Here is a 24975-nt window from a genome sequence, read left to right on the forward strand (position 1 = left end):
TTAGCAATGTTCTGATTCATTGTTAGATCGAAACATTTAAACCCAATAAACGGCTACATAGCTTATCTTTCTTATCTTTGTTGGGGAACTGACTTTTCCAAACTATGAATATGACTTACCTTCTTCTGTGGTAATAAACCCGCTGAATGAGCATCTCACATTTATCCTTTTATCAAAAGTCTCCCGCCTGAGTCATTGCAGCAAACGGCTCATTTGATGAAAGATGAGAACACATTGAAACGAAATACTTTCTCCTTTTTCTATTTCCTTTTCCTATCTCCTTGCACCTTATTGTGTTCTCCCTTACCTCACCCATCTCATTTCTCCTGCACCTCTTCAACACTGTTGCTCCCTTTATTCTTCTCTCTGCTCTAATCAATTCTCTCCTTTTCCTCCCTTCTCCTACTTCCTGCTCCCTGCTGAGTGGGTGATCAAAGCAGGCTCAACAGGACAATATGTCACCTAGAAAGCTGCCTGCAGGCAAGCAAGGGAACTTACGCTCACACACACTGGAAACTAAAGGATATCTAGTACAAAACAAGCACATAATTTAAACATCTAGCCCCTTTCCTTGAGGCAAGTCATGTAAAAAAGCGTTCACCTTGAAATGTGTTCCTCCTGTATATGTTAAGAAGAAGAGAAACGGAGCACCAGAAGAAGTCATAGAGCTATGTCTTTAAAACATTGACTATTTTAAAAACAACCTTTCAGAGACATTTGCCGAGTGTGTGACGTTCAGGATAGCGTGTGACGAGCAAGTTGTTAAAGCTGATGGAACCCCAACAGGGTGAGGCGCGACAAAAAAGACGAAGTCCTGCTTCCCCTGAAAGGGTTCCTCAACTACAATACATTGCTGCTCAGTACACAATGTCGTTGACTTAAGACATGAATGATGTGACTACCTAAGATGTTGATTTAAATGATTCTGTAGCCGTCATTGATTGAGCTAACTATAGCTGTTACTACATCAACTGAACATTTCCACTGATGGTGAAGAGAGACAAGTTGAACAGGTCCACATCAAGTTGCACAGCACCTGGTTGAGTTTTTTCTCTCTTGTTCCCGTCAGTCTGTAGACTTAAATGCTTTTCTCTCATACGCATACTTAAGATTTACTAAATTTCCTTCGCAGCCAAAAGTTTAGTGCATGTTGTAATCTCTCTTGCCTTTTTCTCCTTTGTTTTCATGTTCTTTTCATTCTCAACAATAATAGACTGATACATTTATTAGACTTCTGATAGTGACTTCTGTGAGTCCTCCTGTCATCCTCTGTGACTGGAGCTCCATCCCTCGACAGGTCTGCTCTGCTGTTAACAAAAGAGAAATAGCAGTAATTCTGTAATTGGCTGCAATCACTTTCTTATCCTACCAACATTATCTTGTCTCATAGTCCCAAACTAACATCTGTGAGTCAACAAGCAGTTTGTATTTAAAAAGGAGCAAACTATAATTATAGACAAAAGGAAAACACTTTGTCTAAGTTTAAAGTAACAACAGTTTCATGTTCAAGTAATAATAATGAAAATGTATGCTTTATTAATACGGCGAGGAAAAATGTAGTTTTACACTCTGTTTTATAAAGATGAACACACACACATGCACAAAACAGATCCTATTGATATGTATTAATGGAGAGGTCTCAGAGTGAGGGGGCTGCCCACAGCAAGCGCTCCAGAGCTGCTTGATGCTTTGCTCAAGGGCACCTCTCCAGCTACCAGACCAACTTGGTCCATGCCGGGACCAGCGACCCTCCAGTTCCCAACCCAAGTCCCTACAGACTAATCTACTGCTGGCCAGGTAGGGCAGCTGTCAAATATAATCAATAATCTTCCTATCTAATCAGAGAAACAAGTTTGAGGTTTTAGAGCTTCATCTGCCTCTGTAAAGAGGACACTGGTTAAAAGAACAATGACTTTCCCTAATCTGATAGTTCATCCTAAAACATCTTTGAACAGTCTGTGACACCTCACAGTCGAGTCTGCTTCCCTCCTCAGGATGAAGGACATGCTTCTTGTAAGTCGATTAGTTTAAATGGTGAGACAGTGTCTGGATTCTGTCTTTAAAGGAAGGGTCAGACTTGGATTTCTTTCAATGCATTTCTTTATTTACATCCCTCCTTCTTGCTCTTCCATCAACACATAGTATCTGACCACATTTCTACGTGTTGTACTTTTACTGACACAATGAAATGAGGTCTTTAATTCAACCTAAAAGAACTTGAGGTTGCTATGTGTCAGATTTCCAGATCAATAATTTCTGCTAAGATTAAAAGATTTAATCAGAATGTTTTTTTTATATACTGGTACAACAAACATCATTAGATGAAAGATCATTAGACATCAATAAATTTACCACATTTGTCTCTAATAAGAGGAGCTTATGAAACTGTAAAATATTATTTACCATAGAGTATTTGGTAAGCATGAACAATTTGGGATCAGGAAAACACCATGTTTTTGCCACTTACTATAACTAGAATCATAAAGTGCTACCACAGTAAATTTGGCAGTGACACATCAGGGACAAAAACCTCACACATAGCATCTCAAATCTGGACACAAACTTTTAGCTCATCCTGAGCTTTGGGTTCCCAAAACATCGGATACTTCATAAAGCCTGGAGAATATACTGCAGAATAAATTGGCATTCTGCTTTACAGTTTTTTGGGTGTTAATGTTTTAGGAAACAACAGGAGCAAACTTAACAAACCGAAAATATATAAAATTAAAATGAGCGAATATATGATATGTGTACAGTATATATATATTTATATACGACATGAGCTGTACAGTCACTTATTTTCACTTAAATGCATAGTAACTCTTAAGATCATAAGGTGTAAATAAATAAGGACATTTCTAAGTGACTCTGCTCTCCTGAGCTCAAATAAATAAACCTTCATTCATGACGGCACGGTCAACAGAGACCATCAGAGAAGTGGTGCGGCTACCTCCACCCCTCTTGTGGAAACGCTTTAGGATCCAGTCTGTCAAAAGCATCTAAGCTTTGGGCGATTTCATCCCAGATCATCCTGTAGCTGTCACTGTGGATAGATGACTGTTACCTCTGGATTCAGCAGAGAGATGATTGAAACGGGAATGACTTCAAATGTGTCAGTTTAAGTGCACAAGAAACAACACGTTTGTTTCATAAGGATCAAGATGCTTTTGACAAATCGTATCTCATTGAGCATTTCCATTCCTATGAAGTCTGTCTGTGCCTATTCCTCCTTTCTAACGTACACAATCTCCCAGAATGCTCTCTGCTTGCTGGGTTAAAAGGCATTAAGAAAAGAGGGCAGTGATGGTTTTTAAAACAGACGTGATGAAGACGATGAAGAAAAAGCATTCAAAAGGTATTGTTCTGTTTTTTTAGAGGGAAACAGGCTCTTTCTTATATTTATATATTTGTACAAACATTTAGATCATAAAACATCTCAAGCACCATAGATAATAATATCAACAAATCATAATAGTTGCTGTCCTTCCCAAAGAAAAATGGGACCAGGCAGAGATCATCTAATTTGGTCATCATCCTTTTCTTTCTTTAGCTCTCATCCTTTTCTCTTTTATACACATTTTTTTGTTGTACCTTTTTCATTTTAGTTTCTTTTAATAGAAGACAATACTGGAAGCTTATTTTTAACCACAATTGACATCCAAAGCCCGAAATTCAGTCTAAATGCTCTACGTTGTTCCTAATACACAGGCATTGAAGTAAAACAACTGTATATGAATCGTCTAATCCTGTACCTTTGTCCTCTTTACTTGTGCCATCATACAGTCTCTACATGGTCCCATTGCACTCAAATAAAAAAGGATACTTTATTATAAAACACACGTTGACAAATCATTCAGCTTCTTTTAGAATAGAGCAGAACAACACAGATACAAACAACAGATAGTCTAACGGGCAGTCAATCGATGGATGGACTTCACGCTGGATCAGAGAAACAAAACACATTTCCACTGATATAATATGACTCAGACGTCTCATTGCTTTGTGAAAACGAAAAAGCCATCCCATCAGAATCAGGGGAAAATGACCCCCGTAGTTATTCCCCAGAGGATCAAAATTTAGATGGGCTTTGTTTAAAGCCACGTAGAGAAAAAAAAACACCACAATAAACTAGCATGAGAGTTTTTTTTTCTTTGTTAAACACACATCATTGTGTCCTGGAAAAACCATGATCATATTTAACTTGCATTAGTTTGGAAGAGGACTTGGTGTTCTGTAGGTCGTGTTCAGGTCTCATCACTGTACCAGAGAGCATTCAAACCCTCTGTATTTGTTTGTCTATGATATAGCAAAACATGGGCCCACATTTAAATATCACATTTAAAAATGGCTGTAAGCTCAAAGATTTTCCAATGACATTGAACAACTGTGTTTATTTCTTCTATGCTAGCACCGTACTTACTGCATGTACTCAGATTCAGAGAGAAGAGAACTGCTCTGGGTATTGTTGAGATGTTCACAAGGCACTTATCTTAAATCATGTTTCTTTGTCCTCCAGTCGTCCTCTTGGTCCGTCTCTTTTATCAACTGCCAACAAAACCAGACTGTTGTATAGTCAGCACTTTGTCTTTACACGAAATGACTCTCAACTCTGAAACTCCAAAAAGTACTCTTGTAAAATCCCGGGGGGGAAAGAAAAGTTTTTCTTCTCCTCATCTTCACCTCCTATGTATCAGTTTTTCTTAAAAAAATGGATGGCAGTTTGTGTTTCCTGCTCAGCTCCTTCCCTCTCCATACATTCCTAAATGTTCGGCTCAGTCTACAGGGTGTCTCGGCAGTCTCATGAATCCCTTCTCTGTTCACTTCTGAAGTTTGTTTACAGAAACAGAACCATCTGTCTGTCCCTCTGGACAGCCATGTTTATCAATAATCAAAGTAACTCGTCCACTAGATACACTTCACTGTCTGTCTCTGAGGTTGTTTACAGACCCATGGACAAACAAATTTGAAGTGTCATCTGTTATAAATCTCCCTTCATGTAGCTCCATCTCTCCGTCTGTCCCACGGTCTACTTACACTTGAAGGAGACATTAGGATGACATGCAGCAACTCGTCACTCCATCCTTTTGTCCCTTCTTCCAACTATTAATTCGTCCAATGAGTCTTTTAGAGGATATTTTGTAAATGTGTTGGATAAAAAGGGGGGAGAAGTGTTATAATATCAACGTCCAATCGTCATTTCTCTGTCCTCCATCACTCCGTCCCCTCATCTTCTACCGATGTCTGGAGGACACGTCGAAGCAGGTGATCATCATGAGGTGAGCTTTGCAGAAGTTGACTCTGGTTTCCAGCTTGTCTGTCACTGTCTCCAGAGCCTCCAAATACTCCAGAGAGTCCACTTCATAGACCTGCTGGAGTTCAACTGGATATTGACAGACAGGTAAAGAACATGTTTAAGACGCCACATCCTAAAACTCTGTTTTTACCTGGAAGAGACATGTTATTTTACAGGATGAGTCCAGTAATGCTCTACATGTAGGTATTTATGTACTGTCAACAGAGTCCATCTAACAATCAAAGCCAGTGATTATAAGGTTAATTGTCTTTGTATTGAAGGACAAAGCCTTTTGTACCAACGAGCTCTAATGCTATCAAAACTCTGTCTTTAACTGTGAGCATGAGCACCATAAAACTAAACGGCCTAAAACTACACACTGAGTTGATCATGTGTAATCTGCAAACTAATCTGTTAGGAGCTTATTGAGCCGTCTACATGAACCAATTGGCTTTGTGCTGAATTTATGAAAATCATAAGTTACGGTGAAAGACTGATGCATTAATAGTTTGATCTTTTCAGAAAAAGAAAAAAAAAACACGACTAAATGAAATTTTCATCCATATACAATTTAAATATAACTCACAATTTTTTAACAAGATAATCAGAAACAAATCAGTGTGAGTATCATTGTTTTCGATAATTTCCTCCTTTTCTTTCAGTCAATCCTTAAATAAAAATAACAAACATCCCATGATTATCATAAATATCCCATAGTAGCTCTCTCTATCTAACACTCACTCACTCACACAGACTTTCTGATGTGTCAGGGTCCGGCTTACACTCAGTGGTCCACTTGTGTGGCTCCAGCATCAGGTACTGTTTGGTCTGCTCCAGTTCCTTTTTCAGACACTGGTACTTGGCCCGCACTTCGCTGATCCTCTGCTGACGGTTTTCCAGCAGACGGGGTTTGGCGTTGACATACACCACCTCCTGTCACACACAAGGGACAGACAGACAGACATGGTTTGCCTTCATTAATCCAGAGGGTGTTGTCAAACTTTTGGCTCTCTTCCTGCAGCAGCCTGCTTAGCATTCAAACAGTTACACACATTTGCACCTCATCGACTCTTAGTATGACCGCAGTCGAGTGCTGTTGGACAGCGAGCAGCTTCACTGGAGCAGTCGGGGGTTAAGTGGCTTTCTTAAGGCCGCTGCAGGGAAAATCTATATTTCATGGTTTCCTCTCCCAACCTTTCCCCCAAAGCTCACAATGCTCCCTCCAATGAATACATAAAGAAGAAAAACTCAAACCTGCAGTAAGCATTCATTTGCAACAATTTCACGAGTGTCACAGTAGACTGTATTCTGCTAACACTGCAGACTTTTTTAATCATATTTAAAATGATACTTTTAAGTAAATCACAGCGAAATGTAATGTACAAATTATCAGAGTTTTAATGTTGATTCTCCCATTTAGAAAAAAACGTATTGTTGTATTTTAAAATAAGTTTTTTTTATCTTATTGCCACATAGAGAAGCTGTAGAAATATTTGTTTCTCCTTTCTTCTCCAGCTTCCTCCTACTTGTATTCACCTCCAGAGGCAATGTCCAACAGAACACATATTATTTTTTAATGTGTCCCACATCTACTGTTCATCATATCAATTTCATTGACATCAAGTGCAATATACCACCTGCCCTCTGGGCCTCTTTTTCTGCTCTTTGGCTCTCCACCTTTTTAATTCTCTCCCCACATCCCTCACTCCACCACCAGTATATTATCCTCATACTTTCTTTAACCCTTCCCTTCTCACTTTCAGCCCCTTATATCTCCAGATACGGTCTATAGTGCTCTCTCTCTCTCGTTCACCCTCTTTTTTTAGTGTAAACTCCTTCTTGCCTTATTGAACCTATTTCTCTCACCTTGCTCCCTCCTTTGTCTCTTCTCTTCTGCATTCTTTCGACGTCGTCTATCTCGTACACCTTGATCTCAAAGGTGTCTGTCGTTGCAGTTGCAGCTCTGAGATTTGAGGGAGTTGGGGGCCCCAGTGGGCCATCTACCCAGCATGCACTTGGGCTGGAGGAGGAGGAAGAAGAGGAAGTGATGGTCTGTTTGGAGGAACGGTGAGAAGGTGAGGAGGATGAAGAGTCCAAGGTCAGTGCTGGGATCAGGCGGCGACGCTGGAGGCCTGAAAAATGAAAAGAGATGGAGTTAGAAAAGAAGAGCCTCTTATTATTGAAATAGCATGAATTATTTTTTATTTATTTTTATTTTATCTACTTTATTAATCCCTCTGGGGAAAATTCTGGTTTGCACTCTGTTATTGTACAGACATGCTTCTCACATACACAGGCCTGAATCACACACATGCACAAGCAGGACCTGTGGACATGCATTGATGGAGCGATGTCAGAGTGCGGCAGCCCCCAGTAGAAGCGCCCTCTGAGCTGGTGGGGGTTCTGTGCCTTGCTCAACGGCATCTCGGCCGTGCTCAAGGGGTGGTCTGACACCTCTCCAGCTGCCAGACCAACTTCCATATTTTGGTCTGCATCAGGACTTGAACTGGCAACCCTCCAGAGAGCGTGAACGCAGTCCCCCACTACCACAAATTATGGAGTCGAGATTCCCACATTTTGGGGAATTTACAAAGGTCAGCCCTGCCGCAGTGCAATGGCCGGGCCTCGCCATGGGTGAACCACCTTCTTGATTATGGTATCTCCCCTTCCAGGTAAGTGGGAAATTATTGTTCACCTTTCACTCTGAGGCTGCTTTAATGTTACCTGTAAAACAACCCCAAACGTTTTTTTGCTTATTTTTTACAGTACAAATGATGCATTGTGTTGAGAGGTTTATTTTGTAAGTAGCTATTCAAGTGGGCTACCCAACTGGGACACAGCCAATTTTATCCTCTGTCTCCATGGAAACTCCACATGTTTCAGGCTACAAAGATTGATGGAGGGCCCTTGCTGGGCTCCATTGAAAGCTCATAATGTTTTAAAGCAGCCTTTTTAGGATCCATTCTGACCCATTTGCCCTTATCTAAATTACTTTAAACATCTGTGTGCAATAACTATTTCAGTCACTGCACTACAACTGTTTGTTTACTATTAATGTCAGTCCACAACTACCTTATTATAGTTCAGCCACTTCACTATTTACAGTCTCTTACTGTTAATTCAATGACTCAGTAGACATTGTAATTCATGCCTACTTATGGGTTGCAACTGTTTTTCTCTGCTTCCATCTCGGACTGTGTGCGTTTCAACTAATAAGAGAGCGGAGCTTCACCGTCAAGAAAAAAAAACAACAAAAAAAAACAACAACCAGAGGCCAACATTACTATTGACGTTCTGACGTTTAACCCGGGACAATTGCTGTCCTGATGCTGAATCCAAGACAGTGCAGTTGAGAGACCGCTCTAGGGTAAGTGCCAAACTATCACTGGTGTTGTTGGTGAACATGTAGCATGATGTGTGATTAAGATAACAGTGAGATAACAATAATATCACTTTATGTTGTCCTGTTGCAGAATATCAGAGTGCACAGAGAGTGATGAGTAAGGAGAGAGAAGGCTTGGAAACGAGCAGAAGAGGAGAGTAAAGGCAGGAGAGAGTAAAGGAGGGCTGTGAAAAGGTGAAGAGAGAGAGAGTAAGGAGAGAAGTAAGAGAGAAAAGAAAAGAGCACCAGGAGAACACATTTACTTTTTTGTTTTCTTGTATCTCTTGTTTAACAGCTATAATGTTGAAAGGTGCAGACACAAACTATAGCCTACTGCCTTAACAGAGTTGCTTTGATTACTAATTTAATTCTTTAATTAATTACTACTACCAAACTACTACTAACTAGCAGGACTACTGAACCCTTTTTGGGTACTCTTTCTTTAATACACACCAAATAAGTACATTTGGTACAAAAACACAGAATTGACCAAGTTATTATACTCATAATTATGAAATCTGAATTTTGACCACCGCGCTAAAAATGTCCCTGATTTTCACTTTAGAAATCTGGTCACCCAACTCCAGCGTCAACTTGAGGCTGACTGCAAAATCCCTGGAAGCCATATTGACACCTGTATTAAGATGCCCATTTTAACAGCAGAAATAAACACATTAATATATCATATATAAATCTAAACTGAGAGTTATACATCAATTGACATAATAAGGTTTTTTTTTATTTGACTTACTGGGCACTTTGTAGCAGATGGCTAAAGGTCCGTCTTAAGTCGATCTCTTCAGTCACTAGTTTGATAAAAAGGTAGATGGAGATAGCGTTTCCATTTATGGCATCTGCTAATGTTGGGCTTTAATACGCCTCTCTAGAAACCATTGGATGGTGTCACTGAGCTTACATCCGTAATTAAACAGCCTTTGATTATAACATAAATAAACACATAATAAAAAAGACTAGAAAAGAAAAGTTATTAACAGAACATGTTATTTTTAGCTGCAATTCAATTTAAAAGCGTTATTTGTCCACCGGGGGGCAATTCAAAAGCTGCACACGTCCGGCTACTGTATGAATCATTCAGAACCACTACTATAGTTACAGTCGAGCTTAATGTCACGGTGCTTCTTCATTTGTTCACAATCTAAAATGTGTTTTCCTTAGAATAACTATCTTCTACAGAAAAGTGAAAAGATAGCACATGGGTAAGAAGAAGCTGGAGTATCTGAGAAAAGATATGAAGGGAGTAAATGTGGAGAGATGAGAGATGAATCTGAAGCATTGGGCAGAAGGGAAGGATGAAAGACAAGTATTGACTGATTGAAAAGAGGAAGTAGAGGAAGAAAGAGATAATGTAGTGTGAAGCCAGACAAAAACGTTCGTCTCTGCTCATGAAGCTCAAAGATAGGAGCAGTGGGTCACTCTCTAATCTGCCCACCATGCTAGAGTGATCGCACACACTCAGACACACACTCAGACTGTACACGCACACGTGCATTGCAGAGAAATTGTCATCCATGATCACAGTACTGAGAGTTATCAGATTCACCAGGAAGTGAGCGATAAGGTGTGCAGGGAGAAACTGGGGATTTTAATAAGGTTTCAGCTGTCTTTTGATTCCAATGTGGCCTTGAGAGGTCAAGCAGAGACATTTGTATTTCATTATGGAGAATGTGGAATACAAGTAGGTGGAGAAAAGAATAAGGGTCTGCAGGGAGGAGAGGGTGTCAGGGGACAGAGTTTGACGAATGAGTTGGATAATTCATGAGAGGAAAAAAAAAGAGCAGAAGTAGAGACATGGAGAAAAAATGAGGGAAGATAGTGAATGTAATCGAATGGAAATCTCGACAAAGAGAAACTCATTGGAGATGTGATTGACATTTCGGATAACACAGTCTTATGCACACATTTTTACTCTCTGTGCCCGACTTGGGAATGAGTTGTTTGATTTTTCTTGAACATTTGAAACTTTTACAGCAGATTCTATTATCTCTTTGAAGCACTGAACAAGTATGGTTAAAGCTAAATAAAAGAAAATCCACATGTCATGGTGGGGTGAGGCTGCACCCTGCACATAGGGTTATTCCAATTCAAACACACCAGGAAGAGCCGACTCTGTCCAATCTGATTTGATGCACATATCCATCCTCATGGAAAACCAGCAGAGTGTAATTTGGCGAGCACATTAGCAGCCGCTCTGTGTGGTGGGCTGGTGAATATATATTCATTACAGCCACACCAGCAGATTCCTTTAACCATTTCACACATGAGTGGTCAGGGTCACCTTACTCACCTGGCTCCTTTTTGCAACAACCGCTTTCTTCACTCTGCCTTTACCTTTTCACCGAACCATTCTCCTCATAGAGGTCTTTGAGTTTTGTATTACTTTCTCGGCGGTTCCTTTCGTTTTCATAAAGGTTAGGAGTCCTACCATAATATTCATCAGGTTTACCTCTACATTTAATTATACATAAATGATTTAGCTGTTTGATATCTCCGAAAACAATGAATATATACGTACTTTAGAAAATGGAAGAACGGGATCAATTTAACTGCTGTTCACTGACAACACTTTTACAAAACTTTGTGCTTAATACTCATTACAACAAATACTGTAGCTTCACTGATTTGAACACATGCTGTTTACAAACTTCCTAATAAACAACAGTATTTAAACAGTAAATGTGCGTTTTCTACTTCAGTGAAGGGGATAACTTCAGGTAGAATAGCTTGCCTAGGGACACTTTAACAAGTGCAGGATAAGAATCACAACGTGATGGTCAACCAGCTCTACCTCCTGAGCCACAACTACCCCCCCCCCCCCCCCCCCCCCTCCCCGTCCTTCATATTCCTCTATTCAATTCAGGAATAGTGTAAAACATAATGACCTGTGTTGCTCCTGCTCTTCTTGCCGCTCTTGGAGCTCCGTCTGGAGGAGGTGGTGGCTGAGCTGTGCTCACTAAGGGAGTCCTGAGCGGAGGAGGTACTTCCTGTGTTCTCGCTGCTGTCTCTCAGCATGCTCTCATAGCCGCTGCTGCCTCCACTGTGGTAAAACAAGGCTGTTTTCCCCATGGCAGGGGGGAGCTCACCACTCAGTACGCTGCTGTTAGAAGCAATATCAATTCAGAGTTGAAGACAAATAATAAAGTATATATATGTTCAACTTTTGTATTTCCCAGTGAACTTGAACTTGTACCTGTTGTCACTGGCATGTCCACTGCTGCAGCGGTGGGGTTTTCTAGGAGCTGTGATCTTGCTGTAGGGAGACGGAAGCGTTTGGACCACTGTTGCTCTCTCCTCCACCAGACTTCCTCCAACTCCACTTCCTGGTGCAGCTCCCCCTCCACTGAGAGCAGGTTAAATAAAATCAACACGTTTAAACCAATAATAAACAGATTGCTTTTCAAGTAACTTTTATGTCTTTATTCTATTCTTGACAGTAAACTTCTTCTCTAAGGGCTGCTTTAAAAGTTACATATTGAGGATACTGCAGACAGTACACTGTTTGCATTTTACACCTACAGGATTCTTAAACATAACAAATGTTAGGTATCATTGGTTTTATTACATAACAAAGGAATGGTGCTGCTCAGAATCCTGGTTGCTGATCATATTTATCGTTGTGTAATGCACTCAATCAATATGAAAGGCTCTTTGAGGCTGCCACTTGAAATTCTTGTTTAGCATATCCAAATATATGCCTGAACTTTCAAATCAAACAAAGTAAAACGGACTGACCTTGCTCCAGCAGTTCCAGTTCTTTCCTCTGTTGGATCAGTGCCTCCTCCTTGGGCATGACTCCTGGAACGGGGGCCTGCACTTCCCTGGAGGAGCTCTGAGATCCGACCGTTTACAGCCCGGAGAGGCAACTTGGCAGCCAGACTTCCCCCTCGGCTGCGGCTTAAAGACTGAGTAGACCAGGATCCAGGGGCGGGTCCCTGCTGCTGCACCGGGCCCTGGGCTGAACTCTGGGGCTGAGGAAACAAGTCACGGTGAGGGTTGATGTAAGGAAAAAGGAGGTCATAAAATCTTAATTCATTCATTTGTTTTTTGTTGTGTAAAACAAAGAAAGGTTTGATACCGGTTTAAACGTTGATAAGGGAAGACATGCATCTTACAGGTGTTAAATGTGTTTTAATAACAGTGAGGAACTCCTTCATACCTTTCCATTTGGAGGGAGACTGGAGCTGCGGCTGGCAGCTTGGCTCAAAGACTTGGTGGAGAAGCTAAGAGTCTTGGTGCTGGAGGTAGACAGGCTCCTGGCTTTAGGGCTGCTGGTCATCAGCAGCTTACTGACTGCTGAAATTTTGGACTGGCTGCTGGTTTTAGCGGGGGACTGTGGAGCGCTGCTTGAACCGGGACTGGCACTTAAACTGGGGCTGCTGGGGTTTCCAGTAGGAGAAGAGACTGATCCGGCCCGGGTCAGGCTACGCCCTGTACGAGGCATGGTGCTGTCCCCCCTCACCCCCCCTCCCCCTCCTCTCAGGCTGCCACCCCTCTCCAGAGAAAAACAGTCATAGTGGTGGGAACCACTGTTGGAGTTGTGGACCCGACCCAGAGAGTTGGTTCTGTTTGCAAGCTGTTCCAACTTGGCGCTGAAAAGTCTGCTGCTGTCGATGCTGGAGCCTTGTTGTCTGGTGGCACCTGCGGGGCCACATCCAGACATCCCAGCATCATCTGTGGAGCTCAGTGATGATACTCCGTGGTTTAGCTGGTGGAGAGGGCTGGCTGCCCTGTTTCTCTGGTCCAGGCTGGACTTCCGTACGGGTGGCAGAGGTGGGATTCCCCCCTTCTTGTTGGAGAAGAAGCCCTGTCTGCCTGTTGATCCGCGACGATCAAGTGTGGCGCGGGGACTGCAGGGAGTTGAAGTTGTGACGCCAAGGTTACGGTACTCATTTCCATTGTCTAAGCCGTCGTGGCGGTTGATACGGTGCCAACCGCGGGGTAGACTGGCAGTGCGATGGATATCTGGGCTGTAGATACTAGTCAGGCAGTCTCCCTGGGCAACAACAGCCACCATCTCACAGCCGTCTACTACTCGTTTAAAGGAATCTGGAGACGACACAACCTCGCCCCCTGAACTGGAGCTCCCTCGATCCCCACCTGATGAAGAGAACAGATAAAAGTGTAAAACCTGAAAACTTTATTTCACAAAAATAATTTGACGAATATTTGTTCTTTGAGTTTTTATATGGAATTAAAACTTGGTTGTCCAAAAAGAATTGTTTTGAACTTGTATTTGAAGCAGTCTTTTCTCTAACACGTCAAATATATACTACGAGCATGACCAGTGAAGAGAAAAGAAATGGTTACGAGTATGTGCAAATTTTCCTGGGTAGATCTTTTCCAATCCAGCTGGATATATTATCTGATTCTGACCCTGCTCACCTTCCCTGCAGAAGCTCCGCTGGTCCCCCACCCCAGCTCCAGTCTGGTTCTGTGGGTGCTCAAACTCCCTCTTCCCGGGCTTCACCTCACACACAAGCTCCTTGGACTTCCCGTCCTCCACACCACGCTTCAACCAGGGGTCTTCAAAGCTCATCTCACTGGAAATAGAAGCTAAATGTGTTGTGTTAAATTTGCTAGAGTCTTTTATTAAGCCCGTCTTTGTGGGAGAAGAGAGGCTGGTTGGTTCCTGTATAACCATGGGTTTGACCACCACACATGGATGTACACTGATGGTGGTTTTGAAGGGAGACAGGTTACCAGGTGCTGTTAGAATCTGGATGTTAGTCTTAGCCATGGATGGAGGCAGTTTCCTCAGCCTGTCTTTGGTTGGTGTTCCTTTGTCACTTCCTGTTTCTGACAGCACTATCTCTCCTTCCAGACTTCTCCTCCTTGGGCTGCCACAGCCATCAAAAGCTCCAATCCCCTCCACACCAAAAGAAAGGTTGGGTTCAGGCTCAGCAAGGGCCTCCCCTTGCTGGCTCTGTGACTGACTGAAGCTGTGTAGAGACTGATCACCTTCACTGCACATGCTCAGATCACTCATCCAGGAAGAGATGGGGGAGCCACAGCCGGACATCACTGATGCTAGGGCCTCACCTTCTATTCGCAGCTTCGCCATCGCCACCTACGACAGGAGACAATCCGTTTCGGTGAGGCATTTTGAAATCCCCAAAATATATATTATTTTATATATCATCATTATTATTATTATTGTTATCTTTAATACAGTTAATTGAAATTCAAAAAGATATAGAACCTTTTCCACACATTAAATATGATTTCATTTAAACAGAAGCTGGTTGTTTGGACAAAATATTAGTTTGAACAAAAAGCATTCTGTGCATGACATCACTGGGTCTTTTGACCTTGCTGTATGTATTAATTAGCTAGTTGTTCCAATTGCTAACAAATAACGTTATAGCAAAGCTGGTAAGACGGATAATCACATGTGCAAACGCAGCATCAGTCAACAAAAAAAACCTTAAATGGAAACATAGAGATAAATGCAAAACATAGAGTAGCTGAACAATGGTAACATGGTAAAAAAAAAAGAAAGATAAGATAAATAAATGGTAAGAATATGATGTTGAACATTATATGCTGCTTACAGAACTGTTGTTTTAAATCAATAGACTTGAGGTCTAGTGTACAGAATATTACAGAATTTAAGTGCTGTGATCATTTTCAAAACCCAACCATTTCACAGCTGTTCTAATATTCAGCACAACATATTTAAAGTATATTACAATTATTCAACACATCACACTAAATGTGATATAATTGTATTCACTCTGATTATGTAAAACATAATATGGCTCATATATAAATTTCAGTCCAAGCATTATTAGATTTATAATCCACTGTATTGAATTTAGTGCGTCAATAAGCCAATCAGACAATGAGTATTATGAGACAGATTTTCCCATCAGTGTTCAGACATGCATTCAGCTCTTATGCTTTTTTTATTAAAAGCTCCTCACTAACCTCTGCCATGGCGACAACCTCTGTAACCCCTGAGGTTGTCACAGGACCTGAGGGCATGAGATAATCCTTAACAGCTTCGTCCTCTGCAGCCCCTCTGATGATGCAGACGGCCTCAGAGCCTGAGGCCAGCTCCGTGACAGAGCAGCAGTTGCTGTTGAAGCTGACGATGCTCGTTGGGCCACAGGTCAGACCCTGAGACTCCATGAGAGCTGTAATGCTGAGGTTCTCCTCACCTCCAGAGGCCACAGTGAACACCAGCTCATCCTCCACCTGTGATAGAGGACCAACTGTAGCGACGGCTACTGCCGACCCGTAGGCTGCAGGGAAGCAGAGTTTGAGTTGTTTTATTCCTGAAAAATGTTTGCTTAGTTTTTATGTCTCCATCATTTATTGCACATAATCATCATATAACTTAATTTGCATTGTGCAAAAATTGTGTTTCTGAAAACTCACCATCCCTGTGTGTATCCAATGGTATAGGGGGAACATCATCATCACAGAGAGTCTCTGCTGAGCCCAAGCTGGCAGACATAGATGGAGTCGGAGCTTTGATTTGTGGGCTCATGCCCACAGGAGAAGTCCTAGACAGCACAGACTCAGTGGAGGACCGACCGCTGTCTGCAGCCAAACTGTCTGTACAATACAGGTTTTTTTTACATATCATACTATATTTGCATATCTTATGTTATTTAGATTTAAATATCTTCAGTTATTTCGATTTTTTTTAAGCCTCACATTATGATGTTTAATTACATTTGCAGATGAATTAACATGATGAGATACTTTTGAGAACATACTTCATATTTTAGGTGGGGAAAATACATACAAAAATAATATGAAGCAAAAACTTGACAAATAAAATGAAAGAAGTAAGAGAACTCTCTCTATGGATATAATACATAACTATGAAACGTGTATTTGAGGGTTGAATGGAAAGCATATTACTAAAATCATGCTGTAGGATACATACTGTCTGATGTCAGTGCCTCTGTGGTCTGCTGGCATTCCTGAGCCAGAGTGTGCGAGGACAGAGGGGGTGTAGCCGGCATCACTCCTTTTTGTGTGTAAACTTTACACCGCTGGGATGGAGAGGACGGAGGCCTGAGGAGGAATACAAGGGTCTAACATTAGGCTGCCATGCAGTAAATTATGTTAATCCACACTTTCCTAAGGTAATATTGGAAATATTAGCAAGAAATGGCTTTTTTACATTTTGTTAAAGCGTTACCTGTAGTCTGAGGTTTTAGTCAAACTGGCAATGCCAAGTCGAGGTGATCCGAGTGGCCGTGCCTTCCCATCAGTGTTGCTGCACGCATTCAAACTCTCAGGGCTGTTCAGACGGACAATAAAGGTCACTTAACATGAAATCAAGTCGAATAAACTCAAATTTATAATAGCAATGTCTGCAAGAGAAAGTGCTACCCCGAAATAAAATCAATGTGCAATGTGCAAAGTGCAGCCTTGCCTGTCATGCAGATGTGAGCTCTTTGCCCTGTGCAGTGAGTTGGAGGTGATGCAGTTACTTCCTGTGATGCTCCTGGTACTAGTGACTATAGGGGAACCAGAACTCTGAGTCAGGTTGTGGATCATGGTCCCTGCCAGCTCAGCCTCCTCCACCACTTCCTTGATCTCTTGAAGCTGCTGGTCATTGGTCCTCCTGGACGACTGCACTGCACTTCCTACAAAACCTGCAGAGTCTGTGGGATGTTTGCTATTAGTCAAACATTGTTTGCAGTCACTGAAGTAAACAACATGTTCAGATGTTGAAATATAGAACTACAACTGTAAAACTGGTCGAAGGAAGTGTTAGAAAGAAGTGATTTTCAATATTAGTGAAAACAAGTCATTTGCAGCTGATGAAGTCACTGACTTACCTGTGCTGGATTCTTTATCTGATGCTGGAGCAGAGCCAGGAGCAGTGGGAGAAGAGTTCGGGGCAGCTAATGATGGACACTGGTCTTGTTTGGCACCTTGTTTGTTTGCTGGAACCTCTTCAAAGGGGAATTTCGCCACCTGAAAAAGAAGACAGATGATGATGAATCTCTGTTCTTTACATGGGAATGCCATGGAGTGTGATTAGATGGAGTAAACACTCCAGATGTGTCCTCTTTATTTTAAAGCAAAGAATTGTTCAAGAGAACATTAGTGGTGTTGGATGAGAATGGCTGCAGAACAAGTTGCTGCGCAAACATTTTTGTATTATACCTTAAATATTGTTTTCCTTTATTACATAAACTTTAGTCACCTCCTCGCTGCCATCAATGCAGTCCAGTCTCTCCTGCAGCTCAGCGAAGGTGTTGCACTTGAGGCACTCAGCTCCTTCCTCTGGGACGGGGGCCAATGGCTGTCCGAGCAGTGACTGAGCAGGCGGAGGGAGGGGCTGAGTAGGGCCGCTTGGCTGCTCCTCAGGCTGAGACTGCACCTGTAAGAGCAAATATCAGATGGCAGTGAGAAAACACCTAATGTAGTATAAATCTCCATCTTATCCCTGCTGATTGGTTTAATCTTTTTTAATCACCTTGTTCTGTGCTCCGCCTGCCTGAGTTTGAGCTTGATGCTGCTCTGATGTTTTGCCTCTGAGCAGAGCCGGAATGATGGGTACAAACTCCGGCGGTCCCTCATTGTCCGTCAGTTCTCTATCTGACACCGCAGCCCCGTTTGGGCCGACGTAGATAACCGTGTCACACGACTGCTCGCTGCTCGAGTATTCATCAGGGTCACTGGACAGCCTCAACAATTGAAGGTCGGAGTCAGCATCGCCACGGTGATGGAAAGGTCGCAGATGGGTAGGTCGTCGCATGCGACCCTCCTCGCAGGAGCTCTCTCCTCCAGATGAGCTGGAGGTGTATTGCTGAGGAAAGGAGAAGACAGATGAGGATGAGGCAAAGTTGGGCGGTGAGAGAGAAAATGCAGAGAGAGATTTTTTTTCATATAATTTAACTGACAGACAGGAGAGAGAGGGAAGAGTGAGAAAATCACACCCATTTATTATAAGGATCATGCACCTGAGACATGTTACCAAACAGATAAGAACTGTACTTTAATTTAGCTGAGACTTTTTCTGTTACAGACCTGTACTTTAAGGGTTTTCATGACTTGTTCTCTCTCTATTTATAGCTCCTAAGACATCACCCCTTTTCCTCTGCTATTTTCTTTTTTTTTCACAGAAGTGAGCAAGAGAAGTGAAAGGTGGGAGAGGGTGTCAGCAGCACTTCATCCTCATGTGTTGATTAAAAGCAAGTGGAGGCAATAGATTTACAGTACATTGTTTGGAGCACAATATTTTCATTATTTTTTGCAGTTAGTTAAAACCAATATTTTCCAATGACTTACACAAAAGAAGAGATGTTAAGCAATGTCAAGCAAATGTGCAGGATGAATGTGTTTCAAGATTTGGACAATAATTATTGTCAGTTACAAATCTTACCAGCAGTTTTATTGTCTTCATCTGAACTTAATGTAACTGATGTTTGAGAGTTATCAGATCACATTTTAATCAAGCATCATGGTTTGATTCAAACTCACCACGGTAACTTTAGTTTTCTTCTTTTTCATGCGGAGCACTCGGGAAGCGATCTGGATGGTGGAGAGCGTTTCTGAGAAATCTCTGGGTGAGGCGGAGATGTGAGCAATCATGGTGGTCCGGCAGTTCATGTTGCCTAGCGACTCCCTTAGCAACATGGTCAGCTTGCTTTCCCTGGTAACACACATACAGTGAGATGTGAGAGCTTCAGACCCGCTGTAAATGCACATAGTCACTCAAAAAGTGGTCGATTTTCAAGCAGACGCCCACACATCTCATATTTGACAAAGGCTTATTTATAGCTTGTCCTTGGCACTCAACGTTCTCTTCAAGTTGGAGCAATTGGTGTTAAATATTAATATTAAGAAGATTAACCAAAGTTATCTCTAATTGTTGATTATGTTAAGAAATAAGTGCTTTTATAACAAATGAAAGGTTTCTACTCCGGGCTAAAGCTAAGCTAAGCTCTCTCAATATTATGTAGTCTAATATTAGGAGATGGTCTACATCTTTTTAGATTATAATAGCAGATGGGAGAGTTAAAGTAGGCTGTGTGTTTAAGAAAAGACTTTCTCCTGGGTGGGCCACTGCAATCATTCAGAGCCTGCATGTGTGTGTGTACATGTGTACGTCTATTTTCTAAGTATGTGTCTATGTGAGTGTGTTAAGGCCTGCAGGCTGACAGTGAGCAAAGCTCCTCTGTGGCCCGATGCCTCACGCTGCTGTCCCCCTTTTCTAAAAACACAGCCTGCAGGCTTCTTGTCTCACACACACATGTGTACATTCCCATACAGTCACACACACACACACAGTATGCACACACTTCTATCTTGACCTCCTCCTTCTTGTCGATGCTGTACTGTTCTCCTCTCATTTCTTCTCTCTCTGTGTGCCGCCTCAGGCTTTAACAAATCCTTTCCTCTCTGCCTCAGTCTCTCTCTATCTCTGAATATCTCTGCCTGAGATTAATGAAGGTAATGCATGACTCATAAAGTATTCATTTGCATGTTAATTCAGACCGTGCTAGATTCATTAGATTTTTTTTAGGAGGGCAACAGTGGTTAATATGACGCTCTTTATGATTAAAACTAGCCTGTCAATTTGTCATTTCAATTCCTTCATCACTATCATGAAGAAAAACAAGAAGCCACATTACATAAGGCAGGTAATACACTGTACAGTTTCCAGACAGGATATCAAACATCTGGTTTTAAAGTCGGACCGAATTTCAGTTAATCGTGCCTGCTCAGTCGTGCAGTGTACACTCAACGGCTGATCACAGCCTGATCAGCTGCTCCCTACTGGTCGACTGATTTTCTGGCTTGTTTGATATTTTTGTTGACAAGGCATAGTTTGTTTGCAGGTTTGTGGAATCGTCAGGATTGCGCTTGTATTTCTATATTAAGACATTTGTTTGTGCAACAGCATTTTGGAAATTGCATCCTAACTTTGTCCCTGACTTGTTCGTTTTAACAGAGAGACAGCAGACAGTTTAGGAATGGAGGTTCAGGGAGCTGCACTGAACAGGGACCTTGCCAGGAGAGCGATACAGCAAACCAGATGGCAAGTGGTCTAATTTTGGACAAGGAACTGATCAGAGTCCCTGAAGAATAAATGTGAGCAGAGCCTCTAAATCTACATTAGCATGTTGTGTCTGAAACATGAGTATAGCTACACTCTCGCCTGTCTGGCATCATGTTGAGAGGACTGGATCCAAGGTGTTGATTTAATGGTGACAGACGACTGTCTGCACATTTTTCTTGAACTTGGTTGCTACATATGTCTATTCTCATAATCTGCCATAAAATCACTAGTTACCTAGCAACGGCACTGAAACACCACAGGGATTAAAGTGCAGGATTGGACCACATCCCAAAAGTAATGAAGCATTTGCAGACGGGTTGAGCTTTTCAGTGGGAAGACATTAATGAAACAGAATTCTTGCATGAAAACTGGATTCTAACTATGTTTTGTTTTTGTTAAAGCTTCATTTCATTATGGAATTATGTGCACAGATTTGTGATCTCCAGATACTTATGTCTTAAAAACTTATGTTCCCTATAAGCTTTGCTTTTGGACTTAATGTTAATCACCATAAGTCTCTGGTCTCTGCTCTATTTGTTTGTCCACATCTGGATGTGCTGTTTATTTAGTTTCTCATTGTCTCCTGCTAACTTCCCTTCTTCAACAGTCTGATGACTATTTCTGTTTCTAAAGTACAAAGGATATGGATAATTGAGCTAACAGCTGACAAAATTCACTCCTAACTCATGTATTGCTATACATCAGTGTCACTGACTACAGCCCCACAGTGGAAGCTCCCATGGGTCTCCACAGACTGTCACGTTTGCTTCAATGTGCTCTGTAACCTCTGTTACCTCTCAGTGATTCTGTGACTGCTTCTTGGTCTTTGGTTTGAGAGAAGTTGCAGTAACCCAGCATACTTGTTAAACAAGTCCAAATCTCCAACAACCATGCCAGATGAGACTGAGCCGAGCTTTGCATGCAGCTTCAATGCTAGCTTGCAGGCTGTTTTGTAATGTAAATGCACAAGCTGGTGATTAAATTAACCAGAAGCACAGAGATACAGCCCTGAAGGAGAAGAGCAATTAAGCAGAAAGAGAGGTGAAAGGGGGGCAATATCAGTTTGTTCAAAATACTATATGCTCATTAGTGCATGGGCTTACTCAACTTTATTAAAGCAATTACCATGTTTTCTTTATCATGTGCTGTCGTTTTCTACCTTACTGTTTACCTCTTACTACAGTGCCCCCTGTGTTATCTCTGTCCGTCACACTCTCTCTTGCTCTCCTTCTCTCTCCTCCTTCTATTCTCTGCTCTCATTGCCAGTCAGTTAAGCAGCAAAGTGAAAATGATGAATATGTAACAGCAGCTGTTGTTGTTTATAGCATTAAGTCCCCAGAACCTAAAACAACTTGAGAGATCTGATGTTCTTTTTTCCATTTCCTTCTCAAACTCAGAAAACCGACTTATTTCCTCCTCATGCCATCCTTCATTCCTCCCAACAATTCTTCTTTCTTTTGGTTAGATTAGTCTCTTTTTTTTCTTCCTACCTAAACCTCTCCTCTCATTCTCCACTCCTCTCCTCTGAAACACAAACATTGGCAGACACCGCCTTACTTGTATGGGATGTGTTTGCTCCCGTTGACCAGGGCCAGGATCACGTTTCCCAGGGCAGATAGAGAGAGGCACAGAGGGGCCGAGCTGGGGGAAGAGTTCTCCCTTCCTTTCCCGCCACTCTCTCCTCCTACTCCCCCAAGTACTTTAACATCACAGCTGCCAAGGTCCAGCAGGTGGAGGCGACTGCGCCCTCCCGACACTGACGAAGTTGACAAAAGAGGTCAAAAAATAAGTAGAAGAGGACAGATGAGAACAAGGTAAGAGCGAAGGATGTGAGATATACAGTAGTAAATAAATGCAACAGAACAAATCCAGGCTTCAAAATAAAGGAAACTGCAGTTCATTTTAGCTTAGCAAATATATATTTTTAGAAGAAATCCTGAACACTTAATAAAGAGGTTGTGATATTTAAGGAGATGAACATATAAGAAAAGAAACACATTGTATTGAATACGCACCTTAGTTAACACCAATTAGTTATTTTTCAGTTATATTTTTAAATATTTATATTTTAAAAATGATTCACAAGAATCAATACCAACGTGTGCAAAGACTGAAGTCTAAATTTAGAATCAGAATTGTCTTAATCCTGTAGTTAAGTAAAAGGGCAACTAGTTTTCTCAAGCTGAATTCTGTAATTAAAAAGCCCAAGACATTAATGAAAATGTGTTGTTTTAGATTTAGTTTGTCATTCACAAAAATCTTCACTTACTAGTCGTGATACACATGTTTTAAAGGCTTGTGCACATGCACAAAAACTGCTTCTGCTTTGTTCCCTCACATATGCAAGCACCAAAAGTGTTTATAAGCTGTCATACTTTGTTCATCTTCACCTGTCACTTTCTCTTTCACAAACAACATAACTCCCATAGCCAGTAATGTATGGAGATATGTGTGCATTTGTGATGTTAATGTAAATTAATGTTAACACAGAATCTATATATAACAGTGTTTTTACAAGTTCACATACACATCTGTCAGCAAGTCTGATGCTTAACCTGTTTAATATTCATTCATGGTGGCTATAAGTAAACAAGTTCATCAGCCAATCATTATTGTTTATTTCTGTGGTAAAATATTTGATAGAACATGACATGTTTTTATCAATCCTCCAATGGTTGACATTTGGACGACTCACTGCAGATATTGTGTTTTGTGCTAGACAAGATTGCTTATAGTGAACAATCGGCAACAGTAGAATTATGACACTTATTACTGTAAATAATGACTTCATAAAATGTGACAATGACTACAGTAATTACTATAGCTTGACAAAGGTCATGATAATAATACCAGTGAAAGAACAAAGAGTACTCACTCCCTCCTTTGCCTGTCTTTTCCATGCGATACTGGTATATGTGTAACGTAAACAGCATGTGCGAGTTCCTGTGTTCTTCTTCCGAGGTGTTTGGCCGCTGGCTGCTGTGACGAGCTGCGATGGCTGCGTCCAGAAACCAGGCTGCCTTCTCTGGGGTCGGAGCTCGTAGTTCAGACTGGTTCTGTAGCTGGAAAACATGCGCAACAAATAACTTGTGAAAACATTTCTCCTGGGTATAAAAAAAGGTGGCCAGAGAAGAGGGAGGTTACTATTTAGTCTTCAGCTGGGGAGGCAAGAAGTGTCTAAACACAGATAATACCATGTCCAAATACAAGCCTGAGTGTTCTGGATGGACTGGCATATTGAGATAATGAATTTTCTAATGCAGGTATGCTAGACAGATACGGAGCGTCAATGAAACAGAGAGACAAAGTGTGTGTGTGTGTGTGTGTGTGTTACTGCAGGATATCATTACTGATGAGATTATGTCAGATTAGTTAAGGATTACACAGATGTGTTTGAATCAGACCCTATAATCCTATAAACATATAGCTCTAGGCACCCACCCAACCAAACACACACACACACACACACACACACACACACACACACACACACACACACACACACACACACACACACACACACACACACACACACACAGGCTCATCCTCTGTCGTCACGTTTTGTTTCTTTGCTCACTACATCCACACATTACAATTCAACCTTCATTGTTGTGTTATTGCTATGCTAATATCACTGTTTTTCTTAGTTTTTTCTTAGTTTCCTCTGACAAATAAACCAAAACCCTGTGGCTGTGAAGTTTTGATTTATTTTTCACGGTATGTTTCTGTAACTGTGCACCGGGTACACTGTTAGCCACTGATATTTCCTATCTTAGTTCTCATGAAAAGTTGTCTCTGAAATTGTAATTACAGTGATGAGGCAGTCCTGTGTTGTCTAAGTCATGCTCTTCAGTTAATATAAAACGTCATAATGTCATTAAACATTGCAAGGTACTTTTGAAAAAAAGCATGAATACAAACAGACAAAACTTCCTTACTTTGTTTGTGTTTTGTTTTTTGATTCTGAATGGGCAAGTCAAATTCAATACGCTCTATTTTTACTTTAAAAGATGAATCAATGAGTCAGCTATTTCTCAACCTGAGGTGCATATTTTAAAAGAAAGGAGACTCGATTAGCTCTCACATTTGATCTGTCCCCCAGGGTGATTGTCTGTGTGTGTCTGCTAGTGAAGACAACAGAAACCACCTCAGGCTAAAAAAAAAAAAAAGGTGTAAAGCTTATCCTTATAATGTCTGAGGCTGTTCCACTGCTCTCAGTCGTAGGATTGCATGTTTTAGTGTGTGTAC

The 24975-nt window shown here is 41.4% G+C and overlaps 1 protein-coding gene across 1 annotated transcript in view; it reads right to left on the reverse strand.

The window, feature by feature from the left end:
* Positions 1-3799: 3799 nt before the first annotated feature.
* The window catches only part of kif26ba (kinesin family member 26Ba), an 81074-nt gene continuing 59898 nt past the window's right edge, over positions 3800-24975 (reverse strand). The window contains exons 10-28 of the mRNA XM_079340092.1: positions 23603-23789; positions 22285-22483; positions 19146-19317; positions 18139-18471; positions 17866-18042; positions 17495-17633; positions 17086-17317; positions 16849-16950; positions 16591-16721; positions 16074-16253; positions 15621-15937; positions 14076-14760; positions 12850-13790; positions 12426-12661; positions 11884-12033; positions 11576-11790; positions 7160-7425; positions 6076-6226; positions 3800-5380 (exon numbers count right to left, since the gene is read on the reverse strand). Coding sequence (XP_079196218.1) covers positions 5232-5380; positions 6076-6226; positions 7160-7425; positions 11576-11790; positions 11884-12033; positions 12426-12661; positions 12850-13790; positions 14076-14760; positions 15621-15937; positions 16074-16253; positions 16591-16721; positions 16849-16950; positions 17086-17317; positions 17495-17633; positions 17866-18042; positions 18139-18471; positions 19146-19317; positions 22285-22483; positions 23603-23789 — 4962 coding nt within the window. The 3' untranslated portion in view covers positions 3800-5231. The remainder of the gene's footprint in view (positions 5381-6075; positions 6227-7159; positions 7426-11575; positions 11791-11883; positions 12034-12425; positions 12662-12849; positions 13791-14075; positions 14761-15620; positions 15938-16073; positions 16254-16590; positions 16722-16848; positions 16951-17085; positions 17318-17494; positions 17634-17865; positions 18043-18138; positions 18472-19145; positions 19318-22284; positions 22484-23602; positions 23790-24975) is intronic.

The sequence above is a fragment of the Symphodus melops genome (genome assembly GCF_947650265.1).
Source record: "Symphodus melops genome assembly, chromosome: 3".
Classification (NCBI taxonomy): domain Eukaryota; kingdom Metazoa; phylum Chordata; class Actinopteri; order Labriformes; family Labridae; genus Symphodus; species Symphodus melops.